Source organism: Maniola jurtina, chromosome 23, assembly GCF_905333055.1.
Source record: "Maniola jurtina chromosome 23, ilManJurt1.1, whole genome shotgun sequence".
Taxonomy (NCBI): Eukaryota; Metazoa; Arthropoda; class Insecta; order Lepidoptera; family Nymphalidae; genus Maniola; species Maniola jurtina.
This window is the reverse complement of record NC_060051.1, coordinates 9,807,255-9,832,028: the sequence shown is the minus strand read 5'-3', so window position 1 is coordinate 9,832,028 and position 24,774 is coordinate 9,807,255. Positions and strand designations below refer to the sequence as shown.

The 24,774-nt window shown below is 45.5% G+C and overlaps 1 protein-coding gene across 7 annotated transcripts in view; it reads left to right on the top strand.

Annotated features, from left to right (window-relative positions):
• Positions 1-18,102, top strand: part of LOC123877273 (trithorax group protein osa) — an 83,618-nt gene extending 65,516 nt beyond the window's left edge. For 2 of the 7 annotated variants that reach the window (XM_045923886.1, XM_045923892.1), the window contains exons 4-19: positions 4,453-4,603; positions 6,303-6,434; positions 7,705-7,935; positions 8,370-8,563; positions 9,087-9,405; positions 9,526-9,712; positions 9,865-10,028; positions 10,314-10,547; positions 10,633-10,860; positions 11,192-11,407; positions 11,511-11,649; positions 11,987-12,056; positions 12,553-12,641; positions 14,316-14,604; positions 14,741-14,918; positions 14,996-18,102. In XM_045923886.1, the coding sequence (XP_045779842.1) occupies positions 4,453-4,603; positions 6,303-6,434; positions 7,705-7,935; positions 8,370-8,563; positions 9,087-9,405; positions 9,526-9,712; positions 9,865-10,028; positions 10,314-10,547; positions 10,633-10,860; positions 11,192-11,407; positions 11,511-11,649; positions 11,987-12,056; positions 12,553-12,641; positions 14,316-14,604; positions 14,741-14,918; positions 14,996-15,118 (2,944 nt within the window). In that variant the 3' untranslated portion in view covers positions 15,119-18,102. Of the gene's footprint in view, positions 1-4,452; positions 4,604-6,302; positions 6,435-7,704; positions 7,936-8,369; positions 8,564-9,086; positions 9,406-9,524; positions 9,713-9,864; positions 10,029-10,313; positions 10,548-10,632; positions 10,861-11,191; positions 11,408-11,510; positions 11,650-11,986; positions 12,057-12,552; positions 12,642-14,315; positions 14,605-14,740; positions 14,919-14,995 lie in introns of all 7 variants that reach the window. The other 5 variants (XM_045923893.1, XM_045923890.1, XM_045923891.1 and 2 more) reach the window with 5 other exon arrangements.
• The last annotated feature ends 6,672 nt before the right edge of the window (positions 18,103-24,774 follow it).

Here is a 24,774-nt window from a genome sequence, read left to right as displayed (position 1 = left end):
GTGGGGTGGGCTCGCACGATGTAACGCGGCCGTAACTCTTATTAAGACACGCTGCAAATTGGAAGCGACCTTCAAAGCATCGCCGATTGCGGAAATTGGCCGCGACCAATCCGATTTCCTTCGGATCGACTCTTACAACTAGACTGTGTGTCAATTCATATAAGAATACTAACTTTCTCCCGCCACTGTCCGCGTGGATTTAGGTTTTTTAAACATCCCGTTGGGATTTTTCGAAATCCTTAGTGGGGATCTACGGAGGTACTACTAGAGAGAAGTTCCGTGTCTCAGAGAGCATGTAAAGCTGCTCTCTCAGTTTGTTTTGAATTGCCCATCGCACTATTACAAGAAGGGAAAAGACGCTATTCTCTTCCTCTAGGTAGAGAATGCATCTGCATTTGCGCGCACACTTGGCTATTTTCTGTAGAAATTGGCCGAGATCGCCATTTTTAGAACATCCCGTTGAATTGCTCAAAACCCTCAGTGGGAACCTACGTATTAATATGAAAACATTCGTGTCCTGCGTCTAAGTTCTCTTCGGTGTGGTCGGATTGCCGCCCCATCGCGTCGGGCTATGAGACGAAACAAATAGAGAATGCACCTGTGTTTGTGAAATGACACTATCAGGCAATTAACTTTCTCCCGCCATTTGTCAGGATTTAGATTTTTAAACGTGCCGTTGGATTTTGTCAAACCCTTGGGAATCTACGTACTAATAGAGAAAACCTCCGTGCCTCGGAGCGCACGTAAAGTCGTACTGCGTAAGCCTTGGTATTGGTCTCGAAGACTTAACGATCCATGAGTTTTAATTTTATTTTTTAAAGGACCTTCTGTATCTCATACTTTAATTAATGCAATGGTTTGCGGTAAGAGATATTCTAATTACCGAACACTGATTCTGATATGCAAATGGCACTGGTCCGGTTTTTGAATGTTTATAGGGTTCCGTCCCCGAATGGTGCCATGCCGACGGGACCCTATCACTAACGTCCGTTTGTCTGTCAGCGGGCTGTATCTCGTGAAACATAATAGGTAGAGAGTTGAAATGTTCACTAAATATTGCCGCTATAACACCAAATACTATAAATTTTAAAATTGCTGCCATGCAAATTGTAAAGATTAAACAGTGTTATTGGTTGTGCGATGGTACGGAACCCTTCGTGTGCGAGTGCGACTCGCACTTGACCGATTTCTTAAAGTAGCGGATCATCTGATTAAGGCTGGCCGCATATAATAATTATTATCAGCAATATTATCGGTCAGAAGAAATTTTAAAGCCCGTTGGAAGATACGCTCATACATTCTATACTTAACTAGTGACCCACCCCAACTTCGCACGTATAAAACTGATCATCTATAGTCTGATGACTTTTGGTGGATGGATGAAGATTTTAGCAGATTTCTGTAACTTTAATTATTTATTTACCCAGCGTATGCCACGGCTCAAATGCGTGTGAAGTATGCCAATTCGTACTGAACCAGTATGATGCCCTGAAGCCCTTCTCATTCTGAGAGGAGACCCGTTCTCAGTAGTGGGCCGGTGATGGGTCGACCTTACTTTACTATGATGATGATACATAAATGACTTATTTGAGTTTTCATGCTAGCCGAAGTAATCGTTAACAATTCATCGTACACCGAGTTGAAGGAAAACTTTTTAAGGAAAATGTGCATGTCTCGACGGAAATTCTAAGACATTTATTTTATTCCTCCTTTGCAGTTAGCATTTAAAACGTAAACAAACAGCAGACGAACTCGCCAAAACATGCGCTTTGCTCGGTGCTTTAGATACGAGGGACGTTTAGTGTGCAGGTTTAGTTTTGTTTTTCACGTATAGTTGGCGGCAGAAACGTCCTACGGCCTACCGTGTCGAGTGAACACATCCCTGTGTTCAGTCGACCAATCAGATTCTTAATAGATGACGTGAAAGAATCATCACGTCATATTTTAAAAAGTCTGGGGCCCACTGAACGCCACGTTCCGCTAAGGTGGAAATCGGACCTTAAGCCGTGAAAAGGTAACAGACTGACAGACATACATCGTCGGCCAACTACTGAACACGGGTCTCGGGTACTGAGCACGGGCTTAGGTCATAACCTGCCACGCTAGCCTAGTGCGAATTGGCACTAGGAATCATGCACACCACTTGGTACCACACAGCAGCACTTAGATCATTCTTCGCGAAGCATATTAATAAAGCCATAAATTTTTTGTTAGGCCACAATAACTCGCAGCCCAGATTATGGCTGGCCGACAATTAGCATGCAAATGGCACCAACACTCAGCCACTGACGCAACCCGAGGTCTTCGACGCAAAAAATTATCATATTTTGGAATCTGCTCAAACACATCGCGTCCGCCGCGCTGTAGTTATACTATAAGTAGGTAATATATTTATGCGATGCTACTATTTAGAGTTCCGTACCCGAAAGGTGCCGACGGGATCCTATCACTAGGACACCTCTGTCAGTCCGTCTGTCTGTCAGCGGGTTGTATTTCGTGAACCATCATAGGTAGAGATCTGAAACTTTCACAATATTTCTATTGCCGCTATGAAAACAAATACTAAACATTTCAAAATTACCGCCATGAAAAAGTGTTGTCTACGATGGTACGAAACCCTTCCTGTGCGAGTCCGACTCGCACTTGACCGATTTTTTACCCGACTACGGTAAAGCCAAAAGGATGGGTTATGTTATTTGCAGTCTATGTACGTATATGCAATCCACCGTAGCGCCTAAACTAGTGCCTGAGTGCCGATATTGATGAATGAGTGTCAAGCGATTCGTTATTATGTTCCGAGTGACATATTACTACATTTTAATTCATCATAACTTCATTTTGGAAAAAAACGATTTATTCGTATTTCTACGCAACGCCAGAAGGAACTGATTCTCTTTTCTTATCGTCCCAGTATTAACATCCATTTTTGATTTATACTTTACTGTAAAAACACCAATAAATATGTAGTTCGTAACATGTTCATCATGGTGTGTTATTATGTGAGCGTCAAAAATTGAAGCTTTTGTCAGAACAAAGTATTATTATTATAATGTGATGAGATATATTATCGTGTCACAGTGTAGCAATTGTACAGTGAGAACTTGTATAGAATGCACCTTTTACAAACTGCAGTAAAAGCAACAGTAAAAAAAATGACGTTAATGAACGCAATTAAATTAAAATATATGTACTTTATTTTACACCATAAGAGATATTTGTATAGGTGATGCAAACGTTCACTAATAAAATGATTGTCATAAAACTAGAGTATGGGAACACTCGATTTGATCCTGAAATAATATCTGTCAAATAATAGGCTAAAGGTGACTTGAAATCAAAGAAACCTAGTTATTTCATAGCTTGCCTTCAAATGTAGGTAACATGTATATTTTTTAATTTAAGGGGCATGAGACGGGCCTGCCTGCGAAATTCAAATTTAATTTGGTTTTTCGCAATTCGTAAACTAATACGACAACGTAGGCTTATGGTATTTTAATTGCGACAATTGTATTTTAATTGACTAATTTGTGAGAATAGTCGATACTATAATTAATTTCTTAAACTGGACCCTTCCAAGTAAAGATTTTTATATAAACCTGTGAGGATAATACTGCCATTGCCTCAATTAAAATACCATGAGCCTACGTTAGTTTAAAAATTGCGAAAACCAAATTAAATTCGAATTTCGCGGGCAGGCCCGTCTCACGCCCCTTAAGCGCTTGAACTTGCTGTTGATGTATCGAAATAGAATAAATATATAAATAAATAAACATTGATGCCTGCTAGTGACGTGAATTGTGTTGAAAGGGAAGTCCCCGCGTTACCCAACTGTACGGTTGCTAGACTCGGTGTTTATAGAGCAGCTTTAGATCGTAGCGGAACATAATGGCGCAATAAATCGGTAATGAGGAACACGTTTTTGTATTCACGTGCAAAGATACGTGTACTAGTAGATCAAATTGGCCGGCTGTGGTTACCAAATAACTGCCATTAAGCTCATAATATGGCTAATTACGCTTTTTCAAAAACGAATTATACATGCGAGAGTGTGTTTGTTTCTTGGTTTGTCCTTCAATCATGCCGCAGCGGAGCAACGGATCGACCTAATTTTATGCATGGATATAGTCAATAGTCGGGTAAAAAAAGAGTACCAACGGTATTCTTAAACCCTAAATCCACGCGGACGAAGTTGCAGGCATTAGCTAGTCCTTTATAAATAAATGTATTAAGATAGGTCAAAGTCATGTATTTCGTCGGACATGCCTGACCCGTCCGGTCTCTATATCGGTTACTCTGGTTCTCCTGCGGATCTCCTCATTTCTGATTCAATCACGTAGAGAAACTCCAAGCATATAGTCAGTTAATTAACCAGTCGATAAGAATTATTAACTTAGATTCCTATGTAAAATTACCTTAGACAAAGACCTAAACAGGGTTGTATGTGTTTTCCAGCATGGAGATTAAGGTGGAGGGCGTGATGGACGGGCTGCCGCGGCCGGTGAAGGAGCGCAAGAAGCACGACCGCTTCAACGGCATGAGCGAGGAGGAGGTGTCGCGCCGCACGCTGCCCGACCACCTCGCCGAGAACCTCGACATCATCATTGTGAGTACGATCACGCCCATACGACTCCTAGCCGTAGCCATAGACTAGTGACTTCATACACCTGCCGCGGCCGGTGAAGGAGCGCAAGAAGTACGACCGCTTCAACGGCATGAGCGAGGAGGAGGTGTCGCGCCGCACGCTGCCCGACCACCTCGCCGAGAACCTCGACATCATCATTGTGAGTACGATCACGCCCATACGACTCCTAGCCGTAGCCATAGACTAGTGACTTCATACACCTGCCGCGGCCGGTGAAGGAGCGCAAGAAGCACGACCGCTTCAACGGCATGAGCGAGGAGGAGGTGTCGCGCCGCACGCTGCCCGACCACCTCGCCGAGAACCTCGACATCATCATTGTGAGTACGATCACGCCCATACGACTCCTAGCCGTAGCCATAGACTAGTGACTTCATACACCTGCCGCGGCCGGTGAAGGAGCGCAAGAAGCACGACCGCTTCAACGGCATGAGCGAGGAGGAGGTGTCGCGCCGCACGCTGCCCGACCACCTCGCCGAGAACCTCGACATCATCATTGTGAGTACGATCACGCCCATACGACTCCTAGCCGTAGCCATAGACTAGTGACTTCATACACCTGCCGCGGCCGGTGAAGGAGCGCAAGAAGCACGACCGCTTCAACGGCATGAGCGAGGAGGAGGTGTCGCGCCGCACGCTGCCCGACCACCTCGCCGAGAACCTCGACATCATCATTGTGAGTACGATCACGCCCATACGACTCCTAGCCGTAGCCATAGACTAGTGACTTCATACGGTCAGTCGACGGAGACAGCACGCACACTGCGGGTCACAGCCCACCGACCGATAGAAGGCGGCAAAACTTTGGTCAATAGTGGTTGTTTGGGTAAAGCCACCTCGACCGCAAACATCATGGGCTTCGCTGCATCGTATGTATTTCAGTACCTAGGGCGGTCAAACCCGGTCTTAAAGGCCTTAATAATATTCTTCTGGACATTCAATCAATTTCAACAGGGACGAGCTAATTGCGTAAGAGATATTATATGCACTTGAGTGTGGCACCAAACACAGTTGCACTCTCTGTTTTGCCATAGGGGGAGTAGAGAGTGCTAAGGTGTCGAAGGTGATGACCGACCGGTATGATGTGTATCCTGTCACATTTATATGTGACAGGGTACACATCATACCCTCTGCACTCTTAACTTGAAGTTATTTAGGTTATCCTAAATACCTTCCAAGGTAAGAGTGCAGAGGCATCTTCTAGGCTAGCGCCGTCCAACCTAGCCTCATCATTGCCCTTTATTAGGCATATCGTTGTCAAGCGCAAGCCTGTCTCTACATAAAAAAATTAGAAAAGGTTCGTGTTGAGACTGAAAACTTAGGATAGAAAACTTTGAATTAGGGTCCTTGTGGTAGCTATTAAACCAGTGAAAAGGCACAATATATAGATAAAATAGTAAAATACTCGTCAATAACAAATCATTGAGGTCCTACACATGAATCAGAAAACCTCCCATTTTTAGGTCCACCCTCCACGCACACGATCTATCCACGCGTTACATAAATTGAATAAACTTTTACAAGTGCTTTTGAATATACTTCTTACTTAAGTCATGTAATCCACCATTTTCAAAACAATGTTCTAAGTTCTATTATGTAGAGTGGCATGGAGCGGAGACAGAGGAGATGAGCATGTCGGTAACGTGGCGGTTGACATTCGCAGATCGGCATCAACCCGGGGCTGTTCGCGGCGTACAAGGGCCACCACTACGCGGGCCCGGGGAACCACTTCTGGAAGTGCCTCTACCTCTCCGGCCTCACCCGCGAGCAGATGAGCGCGGACGAGGACTACAAGGTCAGTTTAAGTGCTACGATAGCTCAACGGTCAGAGGAGCGGACTGAATCCGAAAGGTCGGCGGTTCAAACCCCACCCATTGCACTATTGTCGTACCCACTCCTAGCACAAGTTTTACGCTTAGTTGGATGAAAAAGGGAATATTAGTCATGATAAACATGGTTAATACTCTTTTGAAAGAAAAAAAGTTACTAGCTTATGTTCGCGGCGGCACCCGCATGGACTGCGCAAATTTTAATCCCCTATTTTACAGCTTTAGAGGTTGAAGATTCAAAATTCCTTTCTTAGCGGATGTCTATGTCATAATAGCCATCTGCATGCGAAATTTCAGTCCGATTTAGTAGTTTGAGCTGTGCATTAATATATCAGTCAGTGAGTCATTCAATCAGTTAGCTTTTCCTTTTATATTATAATATAATGTAATTATGTAGGAAAGAAGATTGATTTTTATGAGGGAGAGATGGTTTACATATCAACATTTTATTCATTACATTTGTAATATCGTAGATACATAGAAGTTACGATAGTGCTTGTAGCAATTCATTTCGATGCCGGCTTGTCTAGATCCGAGCGTGACTGATCAATTGTATAAAATGTAGTTTTTGCCGCAGCTGACGAGAATAGATCTGTCGTGGACAGGCATTACGTAAAATTAGAATTTTTAGAGCGTTTTTTTGAATCAAGATCGATTTTGACACTAGTAATTTTGGTGCTTTCAGTTTCTGCCCTAACCGCGGCTTTTAATTGAATGAGAAGTACTTTAATCTTGCTTATCGAATGACCCTTTGGCGTTTCAACCCCATAGTGGATTCCATCATCCTGGCTCATTTACCGATATTTCTCTTTCCCTCAATGTTGCTTATCATGATACGGTACTATAGTCCTATCTGAGAACTTCTTTCTCTTGCCCTTGTCCTATTTCATTCGGGGTCGGGCCTTGTAAATAGCGCCAGGATTTTCTGTCCTGCGTTGTCATCGGCGAGATGTTAAAAGACGTCTCGCCTCTCGACATTGGACCATGTAGCTGGGAGTTTTTCTCTTCCTCGTGATTTGGTAGGGATATTCAGTACTTTCCTTACTGGGTAGTCATCTCTTCTTCGCATGATGTGCCCGCACCAACGTAGCCTATAGCTCCGATGGTACGGGCGTGAGGCATGTTACGGATGGTATGGTTCATGTCTGAGAACATATCACAGATAATCTTTCTGCGGTGTTAATAATCATAAGTATGTCAAAATTGGCAAATAGTAAGGTCAACTTTCCCTCACAGCTGTTAAACTTCGGGATCGGCTTCACGAACATGGTCTCCCGGCCCACGAAGGGCTCCGCCGACCTGACGCGGCGCGAGATCAAGGAGGGCTCGGCCGTGCTGCTGGAGAAGCTGCAGACCTTCCGCCCCAAGGTGGCCGTGTTCAACGGCAAGCTCATCTACGAGGTGTTCTCCGGCAAGAAGGACTTCTGCTTCGGCAAGCAGCCCGACACCATCGCGGGCACCAACACTGTGAGTATGTCACTGAGTAACTGCAGACTGGAGCCCTAAGGTGGCCGTGTTCAACGGCGAGCTCGGCTCGGGGTGGAAGGTCGACACCAAAACTATTGTATTCGGAATTAATGCTTGCGTGGTGGAAGTTAGTAGCTTTCCACCTGCGCTGTTTGCCCGCCTGCTCTTCAATATGGGGATAAAAATAATTGCAATTCCTTCTTCAAAACTCTTTTGTTGATGATTATAACTCGTGAATGATTAAACAATTATTTTACGCTAAAAAATAATAATAATCTGTGATTTTGTACACCAGTCATGTGGGGATTGATGGATTGATAAAAATAAATTCCTTTAATCCAAAGTTCCAGATAGAAATTATAGCAAAATGGTGTTTCGAATGTGCATATGTGTACCGAGTCCTGGCAGTAAACCCGTGGGTGGTGGTGTTGCAGTACATGTGGGTGATGCCGTCGTCGTCGGCGCGCTGCGCGCAGCTGCCGCGCGCCGCGGACAAGGTGCCGTTCTACGCGGCGCTCAAGAAGTTCCGCGACTACCTCAACGGCTTGCTGCCCCACGTGGACGAGGCGGAGCTGGTCTTCCCCGACACCACGGGCCGCCGGCCGCACGAGGAGATGGAGATCCGGAGGTACCTTATCGCACTGCTAGGGTGTGGAACACACTTCCGGCTTCCGTTTCCCGTTCCCTCCCATTCCAAGCTTCGCACGTCCCTCTACCCTTTTTGAGTTACTTATTTTATCACCTTCCTGCTATGTTCCATCTATATTACCTGTTCTATATTATCTACCACCTGTTATCTAATGGCTAATACCCACTGTCACCCTGCTGCCTCGTTACTGAACTGCCTCCAATATTTGCCACAAGACAAAGCACCTTCTGAAATTCTGCAGACTTCTAACATGCACCAAGAAATTGGATACAATTCTGGAATCCCTTACCATTAAAAACTACCAAAATCTGACGCTGGCCATACACGATCAAGTTTACTGGTCAAGTTATCAGCGGACTTGAAGCGGCGTCCAGTCAATAGTTTACTGGACGCCGCTTTAAGCTCATTATAGTTAGCTTTCAATTTAAAAGCGACGAGCTATGATTTAGTTGTTCTGTAACTTATGACTCGTGAACGGCAGATTAAAAATACTGTACCAAAGGGAGTCTACTTTCAGGCTGACGATGGAGCCCGAGCCGGGAGACACCATCATCCTCGAGGACGGCACCGAGGTTCCGCTCAAGAAGAAGCGCGGCCGCCCCAAGAAGGTGAAGCTGGAGAACGGCGAGGTGGCGCCGCCCACACCCCGCGCGCCTCGCGCGCCGCGCCCGCCCCCCACCCTGGACCCCAACGGGGAAAATCCCCCCAAGAAAAAGAGGGGGAGACCTAAGAAGATAAGGCCTGAGGAGCAACAGTTCCTGCTGCAGCAGCAGCAGCAACAGCAGCAACAACAACAACAGCAGCAGCAGCAACAGCAACAGGTGAGCTCGAATTACAAACGGGACGGTGTATTGGTTATGACTTATGAGGGGGATGGGATATTGATGTAACAGGATTGATGGTAAGGTTGTACTGAGGAGGTTCTGACGGCGTGCGTGTTGCAGCAGTCGAACGCGATGCTGCAGCCGGCGCTGTCGTCGCTGTCGCTGCCGCACGAGCAGTTCCTGCACGGCGAGTTCCCGCAGATGGCGTCGCCGCTGGGCGGCGGCGTCATGTACGGCGTGCAGCACCCGCACCAGCAGCCGCAGCACCTGCCCGACGCCGAGCCCTACTACCAGCCCAACAACGGTGAGTAACTATCTACTGCTACTGCTAATTGGAATTAATGGCCGCCATTTTGATTTTAATGATCTAGTAAAGTGTAAGTTAATTCTTGTGTGTTGGTCTACAAATTGTGCTGTGAAAATGAAAGTAAATAAGTGATGTGTGGCACTGTCCAGGCGGCGGGCTGGAGGCGCCGCTGGAGGTGGGCGGCGCGCTGGGGCTGTCGCGCGGCTACGCGTCGCCGGGCGGCTACGCGGCGTCGCCGCGCCACTACGCGTCGCCGCGCTCGCAGCCCTACTCGCCGGGCCCGCAGCGCCTGTCCAGCACGCCGCAGCCGCAGGTAACTACAACGACCTCCCTTCCTCACTGATCCCAGACGACAGCGTCCAATCTTCGATCTCATAAAGAGAGAGAAAGAGAGCTTACGTGATACGAAGAAAGGCGTTGTTAAAGGTTAGACCGCAGCGCTGTGCGAGCTGAATTGCACTTTATTGCGTAGTAATACCCAAACTTAAATAATTAATTACTCAATCATTTATTGATGGGTTCCGAAAATATTTTCACTGATTTGTTAGCTTTGATGTATATTTAATTCCCATTGCGTTAACGTTGTACTTCTCCGTAGCAGTTTCCGTCGAGTCCGGCGCCGTTCTCCGCGCCGTCGCCGCCGCGGCCGGGCTACGGGTCGCCGGGGGTGGGCGGCGTGGGCGGCGTGAGCGGCGGCGTGGGGCGCGGGTTCGCGGCGCGCTCGCCGCTGTACGCCAGCAGCCCGGCCGCCTACCGCCAGCAGCCCAGCCCGGCCGCGCAGCCGCAGCCGCGCTTCTCGCACGAGGGCCTGTCCTTCGCGAGAGACTCACAGGTGACCGCCGACCCAATATTACAATGTTGCCGAGTAATGCGCATGTTATGTAGGCAAAGTGTAATCCTCGTGTTTGTGGGTGCAGGGTTCCAACAGCGGGTTCGCGCGCTCGCCCGCGCCGGCGGGCGTGGGCAGCGTGGGCGGCGGCAGCACGCCCTTCCCCGCCGCGTCGCCCGCGGGCGCCGGTGCGCTGCACTCGTACACGCCGTCGCCCGCGCACACGCCCTACAGCCACCACTCGTCGCCCGCGCCCGCGCCGCTCACCCCCGCCGCCTACACCGACTCGCACCACTTCACGCAGGTTTGTGATACGGTGAGTCGGTATTGCATTATTATACTTGTAGTCACTATAAGACTTTCTCATACAATGAAGTCCTGACTCATCAACGCTCAGTTTCAAGTCCCTTGACCTGCACAGTTGAATTTTTGCACATAGGTTCTCAGTAAATAGACGAGTGATAAGGATGGATTTTTCGAAATTCCCGCAGTACTGAAGCTGTGGACGATTAACATCGACGTATGAGATAAAAAGCACGTGGACTCAAGAGTCCACGTGTCGACCAAGGTCGACAGTCGCTAATCGCTAAAATGTTAAACAGTGTAAGTATTAGCTCGTAGTATAACAAGTGGCACTGTACCCGCAGAGCGGCACGTCGGGCTCGAGCGGCGGCGGCGGCGGCGGCGCGTTCGGCGCGGAGCTGTCGAGCGAGATCGGCGCCGCCATCTCGTCGCCCGGGCCCGTGTCGCCCGGCATGGCGGCGCTGGACTTCGAGCCGCCGCGCGACGACCACAGCCCCATGGGCAGCACCGACATGCATCCCGGCAGCAACAGCAACTCCTCGCTCTCCGACTACAATAAGGTGTGCTCTCCCACTGCAACATTACTCCACTTAAGGAGAGGGGAGGGGTTGTGAAGTAAACGGCCTATTGCTTCCCACCATCATTTATGATGTTCATGTGCAGCAAAGCAACCCCGGCGGCGCGGAGCTGTCCCCGGCGGGCGGCGGCGGCGGGGCGGGCGGCGCGGGCGCGTTCGGCGCGGCGCTGTTCGGCGACGCGGAGCGGATGCGGTACAGCGCCGAACACTACCCGCAAGACCAAGGTAGCTAGTTAAAAAAGCGTTGTAGCGCTTAATCGTGCTAGCCCTAGCCCAGACTTTATAGACGGACTGCATGTAACAAAATCCCAATTTTGCTTACACATCTAGTAAAATTTTTAACATTTAAACAGTGTGAATTCAACGTAAATACTTCTTAAAAAAAGGTCTCCGGTTCGAAGGACCAATTTTGTTTAGTTCACTATTATACGTAAAAATAGCCATGGGAGACCATCATGCAACGTAAAAGTTATACCAACTAAAACGACGCACAGCCGGTCGTTTTGGCATAACTGAAACTTACTTGTTTGAAATTCACTAAAAAATATGAATATTTTTGCAGGAAATGGCGTGGGAGACAGTCCACGGTTAGATCAACTACACCCCTCTATGTATCCTAGCAATTATAATAGGTGAGTGTGTGTATACGCAAGGCGTAATGTTGCACCTCCTAAGTCCTAACTCACAACTTCAGTATGTCGCCAGTTTTATTACATTTGTGAGGGAAGTTAGCGGAAATTGTGAAATCATGCTCGAATCTTTGAACTGTCCTACCGCCGGCGTCAAGGCAAGCAAGGCATCCCGTATTAGGTAGTGGTGTAGATGCATTTCGCGATTCAAAACTACTTGAAAAATTCATTTAATGAAACATCTTTCTATTTCATGCCTGCGCATTTGAATCACTATCCTTATTACGAATACGAGAATGTTTGTTTGTTGGGTTGTCCTTTAATTACGTTGCAATAGAGCAAGGAATCGACGGGGTCTTTTTGCATAGTTATAATTATATAGCTGGTGAGTGGCATAGACTACTTTTTATCTCGGAAACCAAAGAGCTCCTACAGAATTCTTTTAAACCTAACTCCAAGCTTCCTCTAACAGGATGATGTAAACTGGTTTGTATTGCAGGTCAACGCCCACGGGCGAAAGCGAGTCGGGGTTCGCGCGCGGCCCCTTCCGCGCCGTGCCCACGCCCGAGCACCACCACCCGCCGCCCGGTAACTACCCTCTCTACCACCATACGTGACCCACACGCGGTCACTTCCTTCCTTGATACACCATTTTTCCTCATGTAAAAGCGAATTATGACGTTTGCAACATACTCTTACAATATGAAACGCCATGTACTAATTGTATGCGGTGGTATTAAATAATTGAAACAAGCAAATAAGTAAATATTCTTTTACTTGGGGCTATAGCGCAAACACAATACACGATACAAAACACAACAAAAATATACAGAAAAAACAACAAAAACACAGAAAAAAAGATCACAAATACTTGGTCCTACCTAAAAGTATATCTGCCCAATACCAAGAACACAAGTAACATTAATTTAATGATAAATAATGATATTTTGAAAATAGAAGAGACTACTACATTTTTGGGGATAACCTTAGATGCGAAGCTGCAATGGGGCACCCATATATCAACTCTTGCTGGCAAACTAAGCTCTGCTGCTTACGCGGTTAGAAAGATTCGACAATTAACTGACGTGGAGACCGCAAAGATAGTATATTTTGCTTATTTTCATAGTATTATGTCTTATGGAATCTTAATATGGGGTAGAGCGGCAGATATTGGGAGAATTTTTGTATTACAAAAAAGGGCAATACGCGCAATTTATAACTTAAAACCACGCGATTCACTTCGAGAAAAATTTAAGGAAATAGGTATCCTTACCGTAGCCTCTCAATATATTTACAACAACATAATTTTTGTAAGACAAAATATTCTTAGTTACAAGAAGGTTGGCGATCTACACAACAGGCTGACTAGACACCGTAACAGGCTTGCGACTCCTACGCTCCGTCTCAGGAAGGTCCAAAAGTCATTTGTGGGAATGGGTATAATCTTCTATAACAAAATTCCTCAGTCAATTTTGGACTTGCCTTTACACAGGTTCAAAAAATCTATTAAAAATATGCTCTTGAGAAAAGCATATTATACTATCGAAGATTATGTAAATGATAAAAAAGCGTGGATTTGAACTTCGATTCGCTCCAGCAATGCGCAGGACTTCAATTGCTTTTATACATGGCATAATATTGTATATCAAATCTTTGAAAAGAGCAACCGCCGAGTTTCTTGCTGGTTCTTCTCGGTAGGAAAGGCATTCCGAACCAGTGGTAGATGCTTTTGACGATTCGAAAGAACTTGTAAAAGTCTAATTGAATAAAAACATTTTGAATTTGAATTTGAATTTGAATTTGAAAGCAGTGTTTTAATTATAATATTTTTATTCACTATTGGCACGCTTGACCTATTAATCACACTTTATGGAAAGTGATGAAATGGCTTAAGATGGGATACAGTTTCCTAAAAGATGTCTTGGATAGTAGTTGGCAGGAACGGTATGATACCATATAGAAACCAAAGGAGTATGTGTTTAGTGAAAACTGCCCAGGTTAGCCCGCTTCCATCTTAGACATCACTTACCACCAGTTGCAGTCAAGGGCTAACTTCTATCTGAATAAATAAATAAATAAACAGATTGCGGAATAGTATTGTTAACCTTAGCCATGCATGAGTAGTGGCAACGCAGAGCGTTTCGTGCATGGAGATAGAATATCGACGACGTAAGGTCGTCGGGTATTTCGCGTTAACTAGAGGTGGTATCAAATATTAAATAGCGTTCCTGTTTTCGTAATGATGACATGTTTGTGTGTCAGGATCGCCGAGCGAGTACGGCAGCGCGGGCGGCGGGGACTCGGGCCCCGGCACGCCCAAGAGCAAGTCCCAAGACGTAGCATCCAAGTCCCTCTCCGGCCTCGAGTCCCTCGTCGACCAGATCCCGTCCATCGCGGAGGGCGGCGCGACGAGCGGCGGCGTGGCGGGCAGCGTGGCGGGGGCGGGCGGCGCGGGGGAGGGCGCGCCCCCCGTGCCCGCGCTGCCCGACTACACCCCCGCCCTGTATCCGCCCTACCCGGCGTACGGCGCGCCCGCCTATGGAAACAACGGGTGAGTACTACAAGCTGTAAGGCTCTGACAGACAGACAAGTGTAAATCCACCCAAATAGACGTATGAGAATACCTTACCTGAGTATTAATTTAGAGTGCACCTGTGGCATAATGTTAACGATGTCGGCGGCGGCAGGTACGGCGGACCGTTCGTGGGCTACGGCGGCGGCTGGGGCACGCAGCTGATGCGGCCGGCGCCGGGCTACCTGCCCGACTGGCAGTACGGCTACGCGCCCGGCGTGCCGCCCGCCTACGCGCCCTACAACTCCTACTACAACGGCTACGCGGGGCCGCCGCCCGCGCACCACCAGCAGGTACAGTACGCCTCTGCTTTAACACACTAGTAGTAGATCTGCTTGAGTTGACGAGTCACGGCACGGTTTGTCCGCAGACGCACTACCTGTCGGCGCCGCAGCTCATCGACCTGCACAAGAACGGCGAGCACGCGGGCGGCGTGCCGGCCGTGCCCGCCGTGCCGTCCGTGCCCTCCGTCGGCTTCGGCGGCTTCTGTTAGCCGCGCGTGAATCTCCCGCGCCCGCGCCCGCGCCCGCCGCCCGACCTAGTGATGTAATTTAATCTTTTTCAAACTGATGAGCTTAATTTTTAGGATTTATTTGTAAATATTGTATGTATTTATTTCGGTCAATCACACGTTTAAGCGAGTCGCCGGACGCCGCGATCGCTCGTCGCGCGCGGTCGCTCGCGCGCGGGTGCGGGGCGGGGGGCGGGGGGCGACTCTACGTACTTAATTTATTTGGAATGTCTGTGATTTTTGTAGTTTTCTATCGAACGCTGCGCGCGCTCCGCGGTCGGGTGAAACCTTTTCATTCTATATTTTCGATGCGAACTTTTAAAAGGTCGAGCCTCAGAGGAAAAAAAAACGTCTTGCCAATGATATGTTTCGTGTTCTAGTCACTTACTAATTCGTGTCGGCTAGTCAAAAAAAAAAAATGATCCCGCCCCCCGCGGCTCCCGCGAGCGATCGTGCGGACAATTTGTTTTTATCTAAGTCACAGGAGCGGCCTACATGATGTGTAATGTACACTTTTATTTAGATTTAGTTACGTGTTACGTGGAGTCGGTTACGCTGTTTACGAATCGAGTTAAGCATTTTACAGTATATGTACTTATTTTTACTGCGCGGCGGCGAGCTCCGGCGCCGCGCGGGCGGCGGCGGGGCGCGCGTCAACTTAGCTCAATTATACAAATACGAAGGTTCCTGTAGATAGTCTCGCGCGGCGCCGCGCGGCCGGGGCTCGCTCGCCGCGCTTCGACTTAATGTTACCGAATGAGTTACATAGCTTCGGATCGCTAGTGACTAGCATAATTTTACATAATATTGTAATCTATTTTTTATTAATCGTGCGCCATCTTATCTTAAGGCTCCTCGTTACGCCCCTGAGTTAAGAGTTAATTTAACGTTTAAATGCATAATATTTACACCGGGTGCTGAAGGTTCGATTGTTTCGTTGTACGTTTGCCATTCGGCGGGCGCTCGTCGCTCGGCCGTGTTTTATTTTTGTAAGTCTTTAGTATGTTGTTGATGTTTTTATTTTTATGTCGACGGGCGACGGCCCAGTGTCGTCGGGAACGTCTTGTTGCGACGTCGCACTCGCTCGGCGAGCAGCGCGCTCTGCGTTCGAGCAATCCTCGCGCTGCAGCCGAGCCGTCGAACATTTCGGTTGAATTATTTTCATTGCACAAACGATTAAAAAATTAAATGTAAGGTAAAAACGAAATAACATACGTAAGAAAGACATATACGTTAATGATAGGTTTACTCGAAAGAATTTATATATATTATAGTGATGTGAAGTGTACGAAGTGAGGTCGGCTCGTGCTGAGCGCGGATAGTGCAGCGATCACTCACATCCAACCTAGTCGTAGGAATGTCTCCAACGCTGAAAACGCATTTCCTCAATAACAACACCGCATGCTGCATACGTTACGTCACACGACATGGGAGGTGTCTCCCGGTGCGTACGAGAAGACTATATTTTGTATTGCTAAAGCGAAAAGGGAAGTTTGAAATATTAGAGTGTGACGTAATTTATGAATGAATCCTTTTGTTATTTGCGTACTGACTTCTTTTTGTTCAATTTACATGAGGTGGATCTCCGTTGTTACTCTGTAAATGCGTCAAAAAAATTTGAATGGAAGTTATAATTAAGCATGAAAACATAATCCTTCATAACGACTAAATTATACATTTGTTGCAAATGCCATTTCGTGCAAGAATTTCAAGTGTAAAAGTGAAGGTGTTCGCAACAAGTCTATAGTTCGATCGTGACAGGATTTGCATTTTAAAATTGTAGTATTAAAATTGATGTAAAGTTCCGACTGATCCTTTTAACACCTACCGACTTGCACTAATGCCATATTGATGCAAGTAGGGTGTTGTGGGGCGGAGTAAAATACCCAGCTACAAGGGTTTTAAACTCGTTGTCAGTGAATGCAGGGAGGGATGTGTGCGTGGTAGACTGCTGCAGAGTGCTATGGTAGGTTGTAACTGAACACGGCAGTAGGCGTCGGTGGAGATCGCATCGTTGCACTATGTATTTTAAACGCGTTTTTTAATTTATTTATTTTGTCGTCATTCAGGTGGGATTTGATAAGTTTTTGAAATGAAATCAACAGGGTATTTAAGATTGCGTAAGAGATATTATTTTATATTTATTATTATTTAGCGCGTGCGTGCGCGTCTCGTTAGTGTTATTTAGGGAAGCGTCCGCGCAGTGCAGACCCGTGTGTGGATGGAGTCGCTAGTCGCACTTCGGATACGTTTTTGTACGAATTTGATTCGTGCGAATACGCGCGAACAATGTCGACCTTTCAAGTACTATGTTAGCGCGCAGACTGAGTGCAAATATATGACTAATCGCATCCAGTCTGTCCGCACGCATAAAACGCACCCAAAGTGCGAGTAAGCGTGTCGGCCACGGTCCGGCAACGGGCCGGGCACTGCGCGGACGAGCTGTACTGATGTTGTTTGCGACTTCCACGTGTTCGCTCCGCCCTGACACTCGCCTATAATAATCAATTCCATTCATTCGAAACGAGTATGAATCTAATTCAAAACTTGCACTTGCAATATTTTCACATTAAAATGTTGCAAGTGAAGTTTTCTAAACGACAAAGAATTGATTCCAATATCTTTGCAAATAACTGGTTAGATGGTGTTTAGAGAAACCGAACTACTTAAGTTATAAAACCCGAATAGTTGTATTACTATTGTATTCAAATACTAACCCGGCGCGATTTTGTAGCTCCTGCTAACTTCACTCACAACTATAATACGCGACAGGTTGAAATGGCAATCGGGGAGGTAACGCCCCGCACACCCGCACAGCCCCCGCGTTGACTCGATGCGGGTGACGTGCGGGTGTGCAGGGCGTCTGATTGCCATCTCAACCTCAGCATTATAATTATTGTTAGTGAAGCAAGAGGTGTCTAGCTGGGCAGTTTACTATTTGAATAGAATAATATAGTTAGAAGATCGTTTACTATTTGAATAGAATAATAAAGTTAGAAGATCAAAAAAATTATAAGCATAATATAATGTTTTAAGTTTTGTACAAGCATAGAGTCGAACGACACTGCAGCCCGCATACGTAAGATTCTAGCAGACGACAACACCCGCACACTCGGCTCGCTGAGGAAAGCTGACGGAACATACACGAAGGATGACAAAGAAATAAGCGAAACGCTCATTGAAACGCATTTCCCTGGCTGTAGAATAGTAGACTCAGCAGACTGGGAACACAACCTAGGACACCATCCCACAGATGAGGATTGGGATCTTGCTAACAACACAGTCACGCGAGATAGAATCAGCTGGGCTATTGACACCTTTCACCCTTTTAAATCAGGGGGGACCGACAAAATTTTCCCTGCACTTTTACAATGGGGAAAACTTCAACTGACACCATGGCTGGAAATAATATATAAGGCCTGTATAGCATACAAATATATCCCAACAGCCTGGAGAGAAGTAAAGGTAGTCTTTCTACCAAAACCTGGAAAGAGTGACTACACTTTACCAAAGTCCTTCAGGCCTATCAGCCTTACATCATTTCTACTAAAAACACTAGAGAGACTGGTTGATCGGTATCTCAGGGATGGAACCCTAAGACATGTACCCCTACACTCACACCAACATGCTTACAACACTGGCAAGTCAACGGAAACCGCTCTGCATTCCGTTGTTGGCAAAATTGAACATGATCTAGAAAACAAACTATCAACACTGGGTGTCTTCATTGATATTGAAGGAGCTTTCGACAAGACAACCTTTAATAGCATAGACAGGGCCTTGGGACGATACGGGGCGCCAAGAACTATACGCAGCTGGATAAGAGCATTATTAGAACTAAGAATCATACAACTAGATATCAACGGAGTCACAAAAGGCATAGTAGCGAGAGGCTGCCCTCAAGGAGGTGTCCTATCACCAATCTTGTGGAACCTTGTAGTTGACGACTTGATAAACAAACTAAACACAAGCGGATTTTACACCATTGGTTATGCTGATGATCTCACCATCTTAATCAGTGGAAAACTAGAGAACACATTATATGAAGTCATGCAACGGGCATTGCGCGTAATCGAAAGATGGTGCAATGAAAATGAACTCACCGTAAATCCAAAGAAAACAGAGATGATTCTGTTTACCAACAAAAGGAAAATAGAGCTAACCAAACCACCAACTCTGTTTAACACAAGCCTCAAACTGTCAACTGAGGTAAAATACCTTGGTGTGACTCTGGACAGCAAGCTCAGCTGGAAAAGGCATACAGAAGATAAAATTAATAAATCGCTTACGATACTAAACCAATGTAAACGCATGCTGGGGAAAAAATGGGGGCTTAAACCAAAGATAATAAAGTGGTTATACCTAGCGGTAGTAAGAAGCTCATTAACATACGCCGCTTTGATATGGTGGCCGAGAACTCTTCTTACGACCGCCCAGCAAGAACTACAGAAATTTCAACGACAAGCATGCCTCGCCATTACAGGCTGCATGAGTACCACACCAACAACAGCACTTGAAATCATACTGGGGATCCCGCCCCTACACTTACAAATCAGAGAAGAAGCAACGCTCGCAGCCTTGAGACTGAAAACCTCAGGTCTATGGAAAGAACAGAACACAAGGCACACTAAAATTCTAGTGCAAAGCATAACCAAAGAACCACGCCTGGAGTGGAAATGTGACAGAACCAGGAAACAACACATACTGGACAAACCATACAAAATATATCCAGAGATAAACATAGATACGAAGTCAACACGGGATGCAATAGAAGTGTACACCGATGGATCCAAAACAAAAACTGGCACAGGAGCAGGGGCCTACTGCCAAGAACTAAACATGAAAATAAGTCACGCACTCGGTAAGGACAACTCTGTCTTCCAAGCAGAGTGTGTAGGCATTACAACCGCAGCCATAGCAATGGCAAATCGACAGGTAAAAAACTTTAAGATTAACATTAACTCAGATAGCCAAGCTGTTCTCAAAGCTTTGGCTAAATTCTGGACAACCTCCGAACTCATACAAGACTGCCACAAGGCTCTGGAAACACTCGCCATGTCGAATGATATCACCCTACGGTGGGTCAAAGGACATGATGGGGACCAGGGAAACGAGGCAGCGGACGCATTAGCACGCAAGGCCACGACGCTGAAGGTGACAGGGCCTCAGCCTATTGTACCCATACCCTTCAGTGAGTATAAAACTTGGTTGCATGAACTAACACTTAAGGAGCATTCCCAATTATGGGCAAACGCAACTGACTGCAGGCAAGCCAAAGAGGCTTTCCCTAACATAGATATACGACAAACTAACAAACTACTCCGCCTGGACAAAGGTAAACTTAGGAAGGTGGTGGGACTCATAACAGGGCATAGCCCACTAAACAAACACCTTTTCGTTATAGGTGTTACCGACAGTCCTCTGTGCAGGGCCTGCATGGAGGTCGATGAGACGCCGACACACGTGCTCCTGGAGTGCATGGTCGTGGCAGAACAACGAGAACGCCATTTGGGTTCCCCAACCTCACTCCATGAAGTCCTCGGCAACCTGGGCGGTCTACTTGGCTTCTGGAGCGAGCTTGGATGGCTGGAGTGAAGACTTCGGCGGGGAGGGGCAACGCACGCACAACAGACGGAAACGTTTAAGTGCGGAAACCAGCCCAGAGAGAAGAAGAAGAAGAAGAAGAATGTTTTAAGTTTCCCCTGTTTCTCTTTAATATGTTTATTTATTTAAGCCTACCTCTAAAAAAAATTACTAACATATTTTGTTTTATTCACATTTTTTATTGAATTTACTTTAATTACTAACATATTTTGTTTTATTCACATTTTTTATTGAATTTACTTTTTAAATTAACTATTTGGCTTTTTTAGTTATATTATTTAGCCTATTTAAATATACTTATTAATTAGTAAAAAACTCGTCGATTTATAGAAAACTAATCAACATGGAATCTCTATTTTTTTTTTTTTTTTTTGAATAATATTTATACTCCACTATTAATGGGTACATATTTTCGCTCTAGTCCGGTTTTTATGTTGATAAATTATTGAAACCATAAAAAATGCTTACATTTTATCAATTAAATCATACATCCTCAAAGGTCTATTTATCGAACCCAATCTAGCATTGACACTAAGTTAGAGGGCAAAGAGCATAATTTTAATATACTTTTAGTTAACATTGTATAGCACCTAGTGGTTTTGTAGTTGATAAGTGTCAGGGCTGGGCCCGTTGATCATGACTTTTACGCTTCCTTTCATTTCTAGCACAAGTATTTACTTTTAAAATATACGCACGAAATAGATGACAGTTTTGGTCATAGAAGCGTAATTCACTATAGCTCGCTTACAAAAGTGCAACAGCATCGATCGAGCTGCATAGCATGCCGTGCTCGATTGCGCTAAAATGATAGCTACAATGTCACGACCGCAATCACGTCTGATTGGTTTACGCTTGCTCACTATTGGTTACAATGTCCAAATTTAGCCAATCACAACAATTGAGATTGTAATAATGATTCCAGTTTTTCCGCAATCGACCACCAGGAGTGATGAATCAAATTATTTTGCAGAATATATTTTCTTTTCTATTTAACCATCAGGATCAGGAGTTTTTTTATTTCCCATTTAATGAACATGCGAAACGCATGGCGTTGGCCAAAATGTTATCTATTTCGTGCACACCATAAAAACATTCAAGTACCAAATTGTTGTAAAATCGTTCAACTTTTGCGACTACTATTTTTTGTAAAGATTTTTTGGCAAATTGTTTGTATGTTAAGTTTGTAAAACAGAGTAGCTACTGCGATCAGATATGGTTAAATCTTTGCTGAAAATGAATCGTCAATTCACTGGCAACAGTTCAGAGTTCCAAATTCCATGCTGTGCTGACAGATCAAAGACAATCCTACATGTTAAGTTTTGTGCAGAAGTTGTCTGGCATAAAGGTTTTCTTTATTTCTTTTTATAAATATGCCAGCTAGGCGGTTGTTTGACCGTCGGGGCCGATTACTTTTGAGTTTTATTTCTATAGAACTCTTAAAGATTTAAGTCATCGCATAGATTACAGTGAACAAGGAAGTAGAACTGTGGACTGTTAGCAGCAACGTTTATAATTAACTTTTCTAGATAACCAATGATTTTGTGTACTAGATGTAATAAAATCGACGCGAATCGATCCTATTTATGTGCTCTGCCGCTAACTTCACGCACAAGTCGCAACAAAGTTGTGAGTGAAGTTAGCTGAGTGAAGTGAAGACATCAGAATGGGCTCATATGTTCGCAATAGATTCCGCAGCGTAAAGGTTCGCCTCAACGAACACATAGTATCGCCTTTGTACATAATGAGTGCTTTATTACGCTTTTTTGATATTACTATATTTTTATTTAATCTTACACGATGTATTTTTTGCTTTTGTAACAAGTTTTAATTGTATTAACGCGACGGTCGCCTGCTGGTCGCTTACGAATCATGTTTACACTTTATTACGCGTTGTTAAATTATTATACACCCTCTTTTGTTATACATTATTACTTCATTGCGATACGTTCCAAATCACACATTTGTTTAAAAAAAGGTAGCCGTAAGAACGATTTCGGTTTCACTGTCCCTTCTCTTATTTATTTCTGCTCGGGATATGAAAACTTGTTCCGCCTAACGAACGCGTTTTTCAGACGTATCGACATTGAAATAGATGGCTATACAAAGTTTTAATCAATTAATTTGCGCATCTGTCGCCATTATTACGGCGTTGGAATGTCATAAAGGAAGTGCTGTGATCCGTGATATGAGTTTGGCGTAGTCGTGCAGGCGACTGGGGTTGCTCGCGCGACTCGAATCGCTTGTGATCGTTTTCTCGAATACACGCGCCCCACTGTTCCCGCAGCGGAGCTCAGTAGGCTTACTATAACATTTTACATCTCACCAATGTTGATAGTATTCGAGCGCCGAAACACTTCAGCGTTAAAGTAAAAAGGACCTTAACTGTCTCGTTTTAATGCTCAAGTTTGTCTATATATCTACAGCCAACGCTCTATGCGGAAATGTTGTGAGACTAAAATCGGTGGTAGTTTTTTTTTTACTTTAAATGAAGGACGTTTAGGTCCTTTTTACTTTGATATCTTCGGTTTCGACTCTGGAATGGTGTCAGCGTTGTTGAGAAGTCATAGTGAGCACCGGTCGGCCGGGGAGGCGGGCTCGGAGCCAGCCGTTAGTGTAAGCGTCTATCAACGAGTTAGCGTTAGGAGCGCGCGCGCGCCGCCGCGGCGCCTGTAAGTAGTAGGCGACGCCGCGCGCGGCGCCCGCGCCCTCGCTCGACTATTTTGTACAGTATGTATATTTTTGTAAAATTCGTTCTAACTTGTGGCAATATTATAAAATTTTAAAATTTATCTCTAACTAATAATATTGATACTTAGTACAATTGTTATAATGATATGGTTAATTTCTATCACCGCTCCTTCCCGTTAATCGTCTAGTGGTAACGCGACCTAGTGAATAAAGAAAATAAATCACCGCTAATGATAACACGGCGCAACGTCTGCCGCGAGCGAAGCTTCAGGGAGTCTTTTTCGTTCTTTTTCCACCGCGACCGTGCTTAGCGTACATGGGTACCTCCGCGCGCGCGGTGAGAATGAAGCTGTGTTGGCCGTTGCGTTGCGAGTTCAGTTTAACTAAGTAGATATAATATACTAGCTCAGCTTCGTTCGTGATCGACGCTGCGCTGCTAGGGCGAGCTTCGTTTTCATGCGACGTGTGCGCGCATCGCACTGGCGTCGCGCGTCGGTCGGGTTGTAGTCGCACGACTCACGAGCTCGCACTGCAGTCTAAATATTAAGAAGTCTCTGCACACCGGTTATCTGTCCACAAACCAATGACGCGTCGGCAGTTCTGCGTCGAAGCTTCGCACTCGACACTACGAGCGTTCGGTACTACCACAACCATCGCAATATATTTTGTAGTGTTGATGATGCGATACACACGGCCACTACAAAAAGTATTGCGATAATTACCAGATATCGAGACGCTTGATTAGCAAGCTGAAGTGGCAGTGGGCAGGTCATGCTTGTCGTAGAGGCGATGGCCGTTGGAGCCGGAAAGTCCTTGAGTGGAGACCGCGTTTAAGCAAACGTAGTGTGGGACGCCCTCCAGCACGATGCACCGATGATATTAAGCGGCTGGCGGGAAGTGGCTGGATGAGGAAGGCTGAGGACCGGGTGTGGTGGCGCTCTTTAGGGAAGGCCTATGTCCAGCAGTGAACGTCCACAGGCTGATGATGATGATGATGATGATGATGATGATGATGATGAGACGCTTGCATCGCCTTGTGTGCAAAAGTCTAAAAGATTCTGATCACATCAAAACATTAATTTATTTAAAATTTTACTAAGGAGGTAAGTAACGGCAGAAAAGTATGATTGACATTTTCAGACGCAGTTGAACGCATATGGACAGCCCTACAGACGGTATAGCGAATGTACACAAAGTAAAACAGGCTGAAAACTGCATGTTTTTATTATTACTAAAGTTTATTATTACAATTAGTCAGTACTCAGTACAAGGGTGCATTTATATTGCTCACTACAAAACACCTCGCACGGGCAAATAAATAAAAGACATAAAGTTGTTAATGAGGT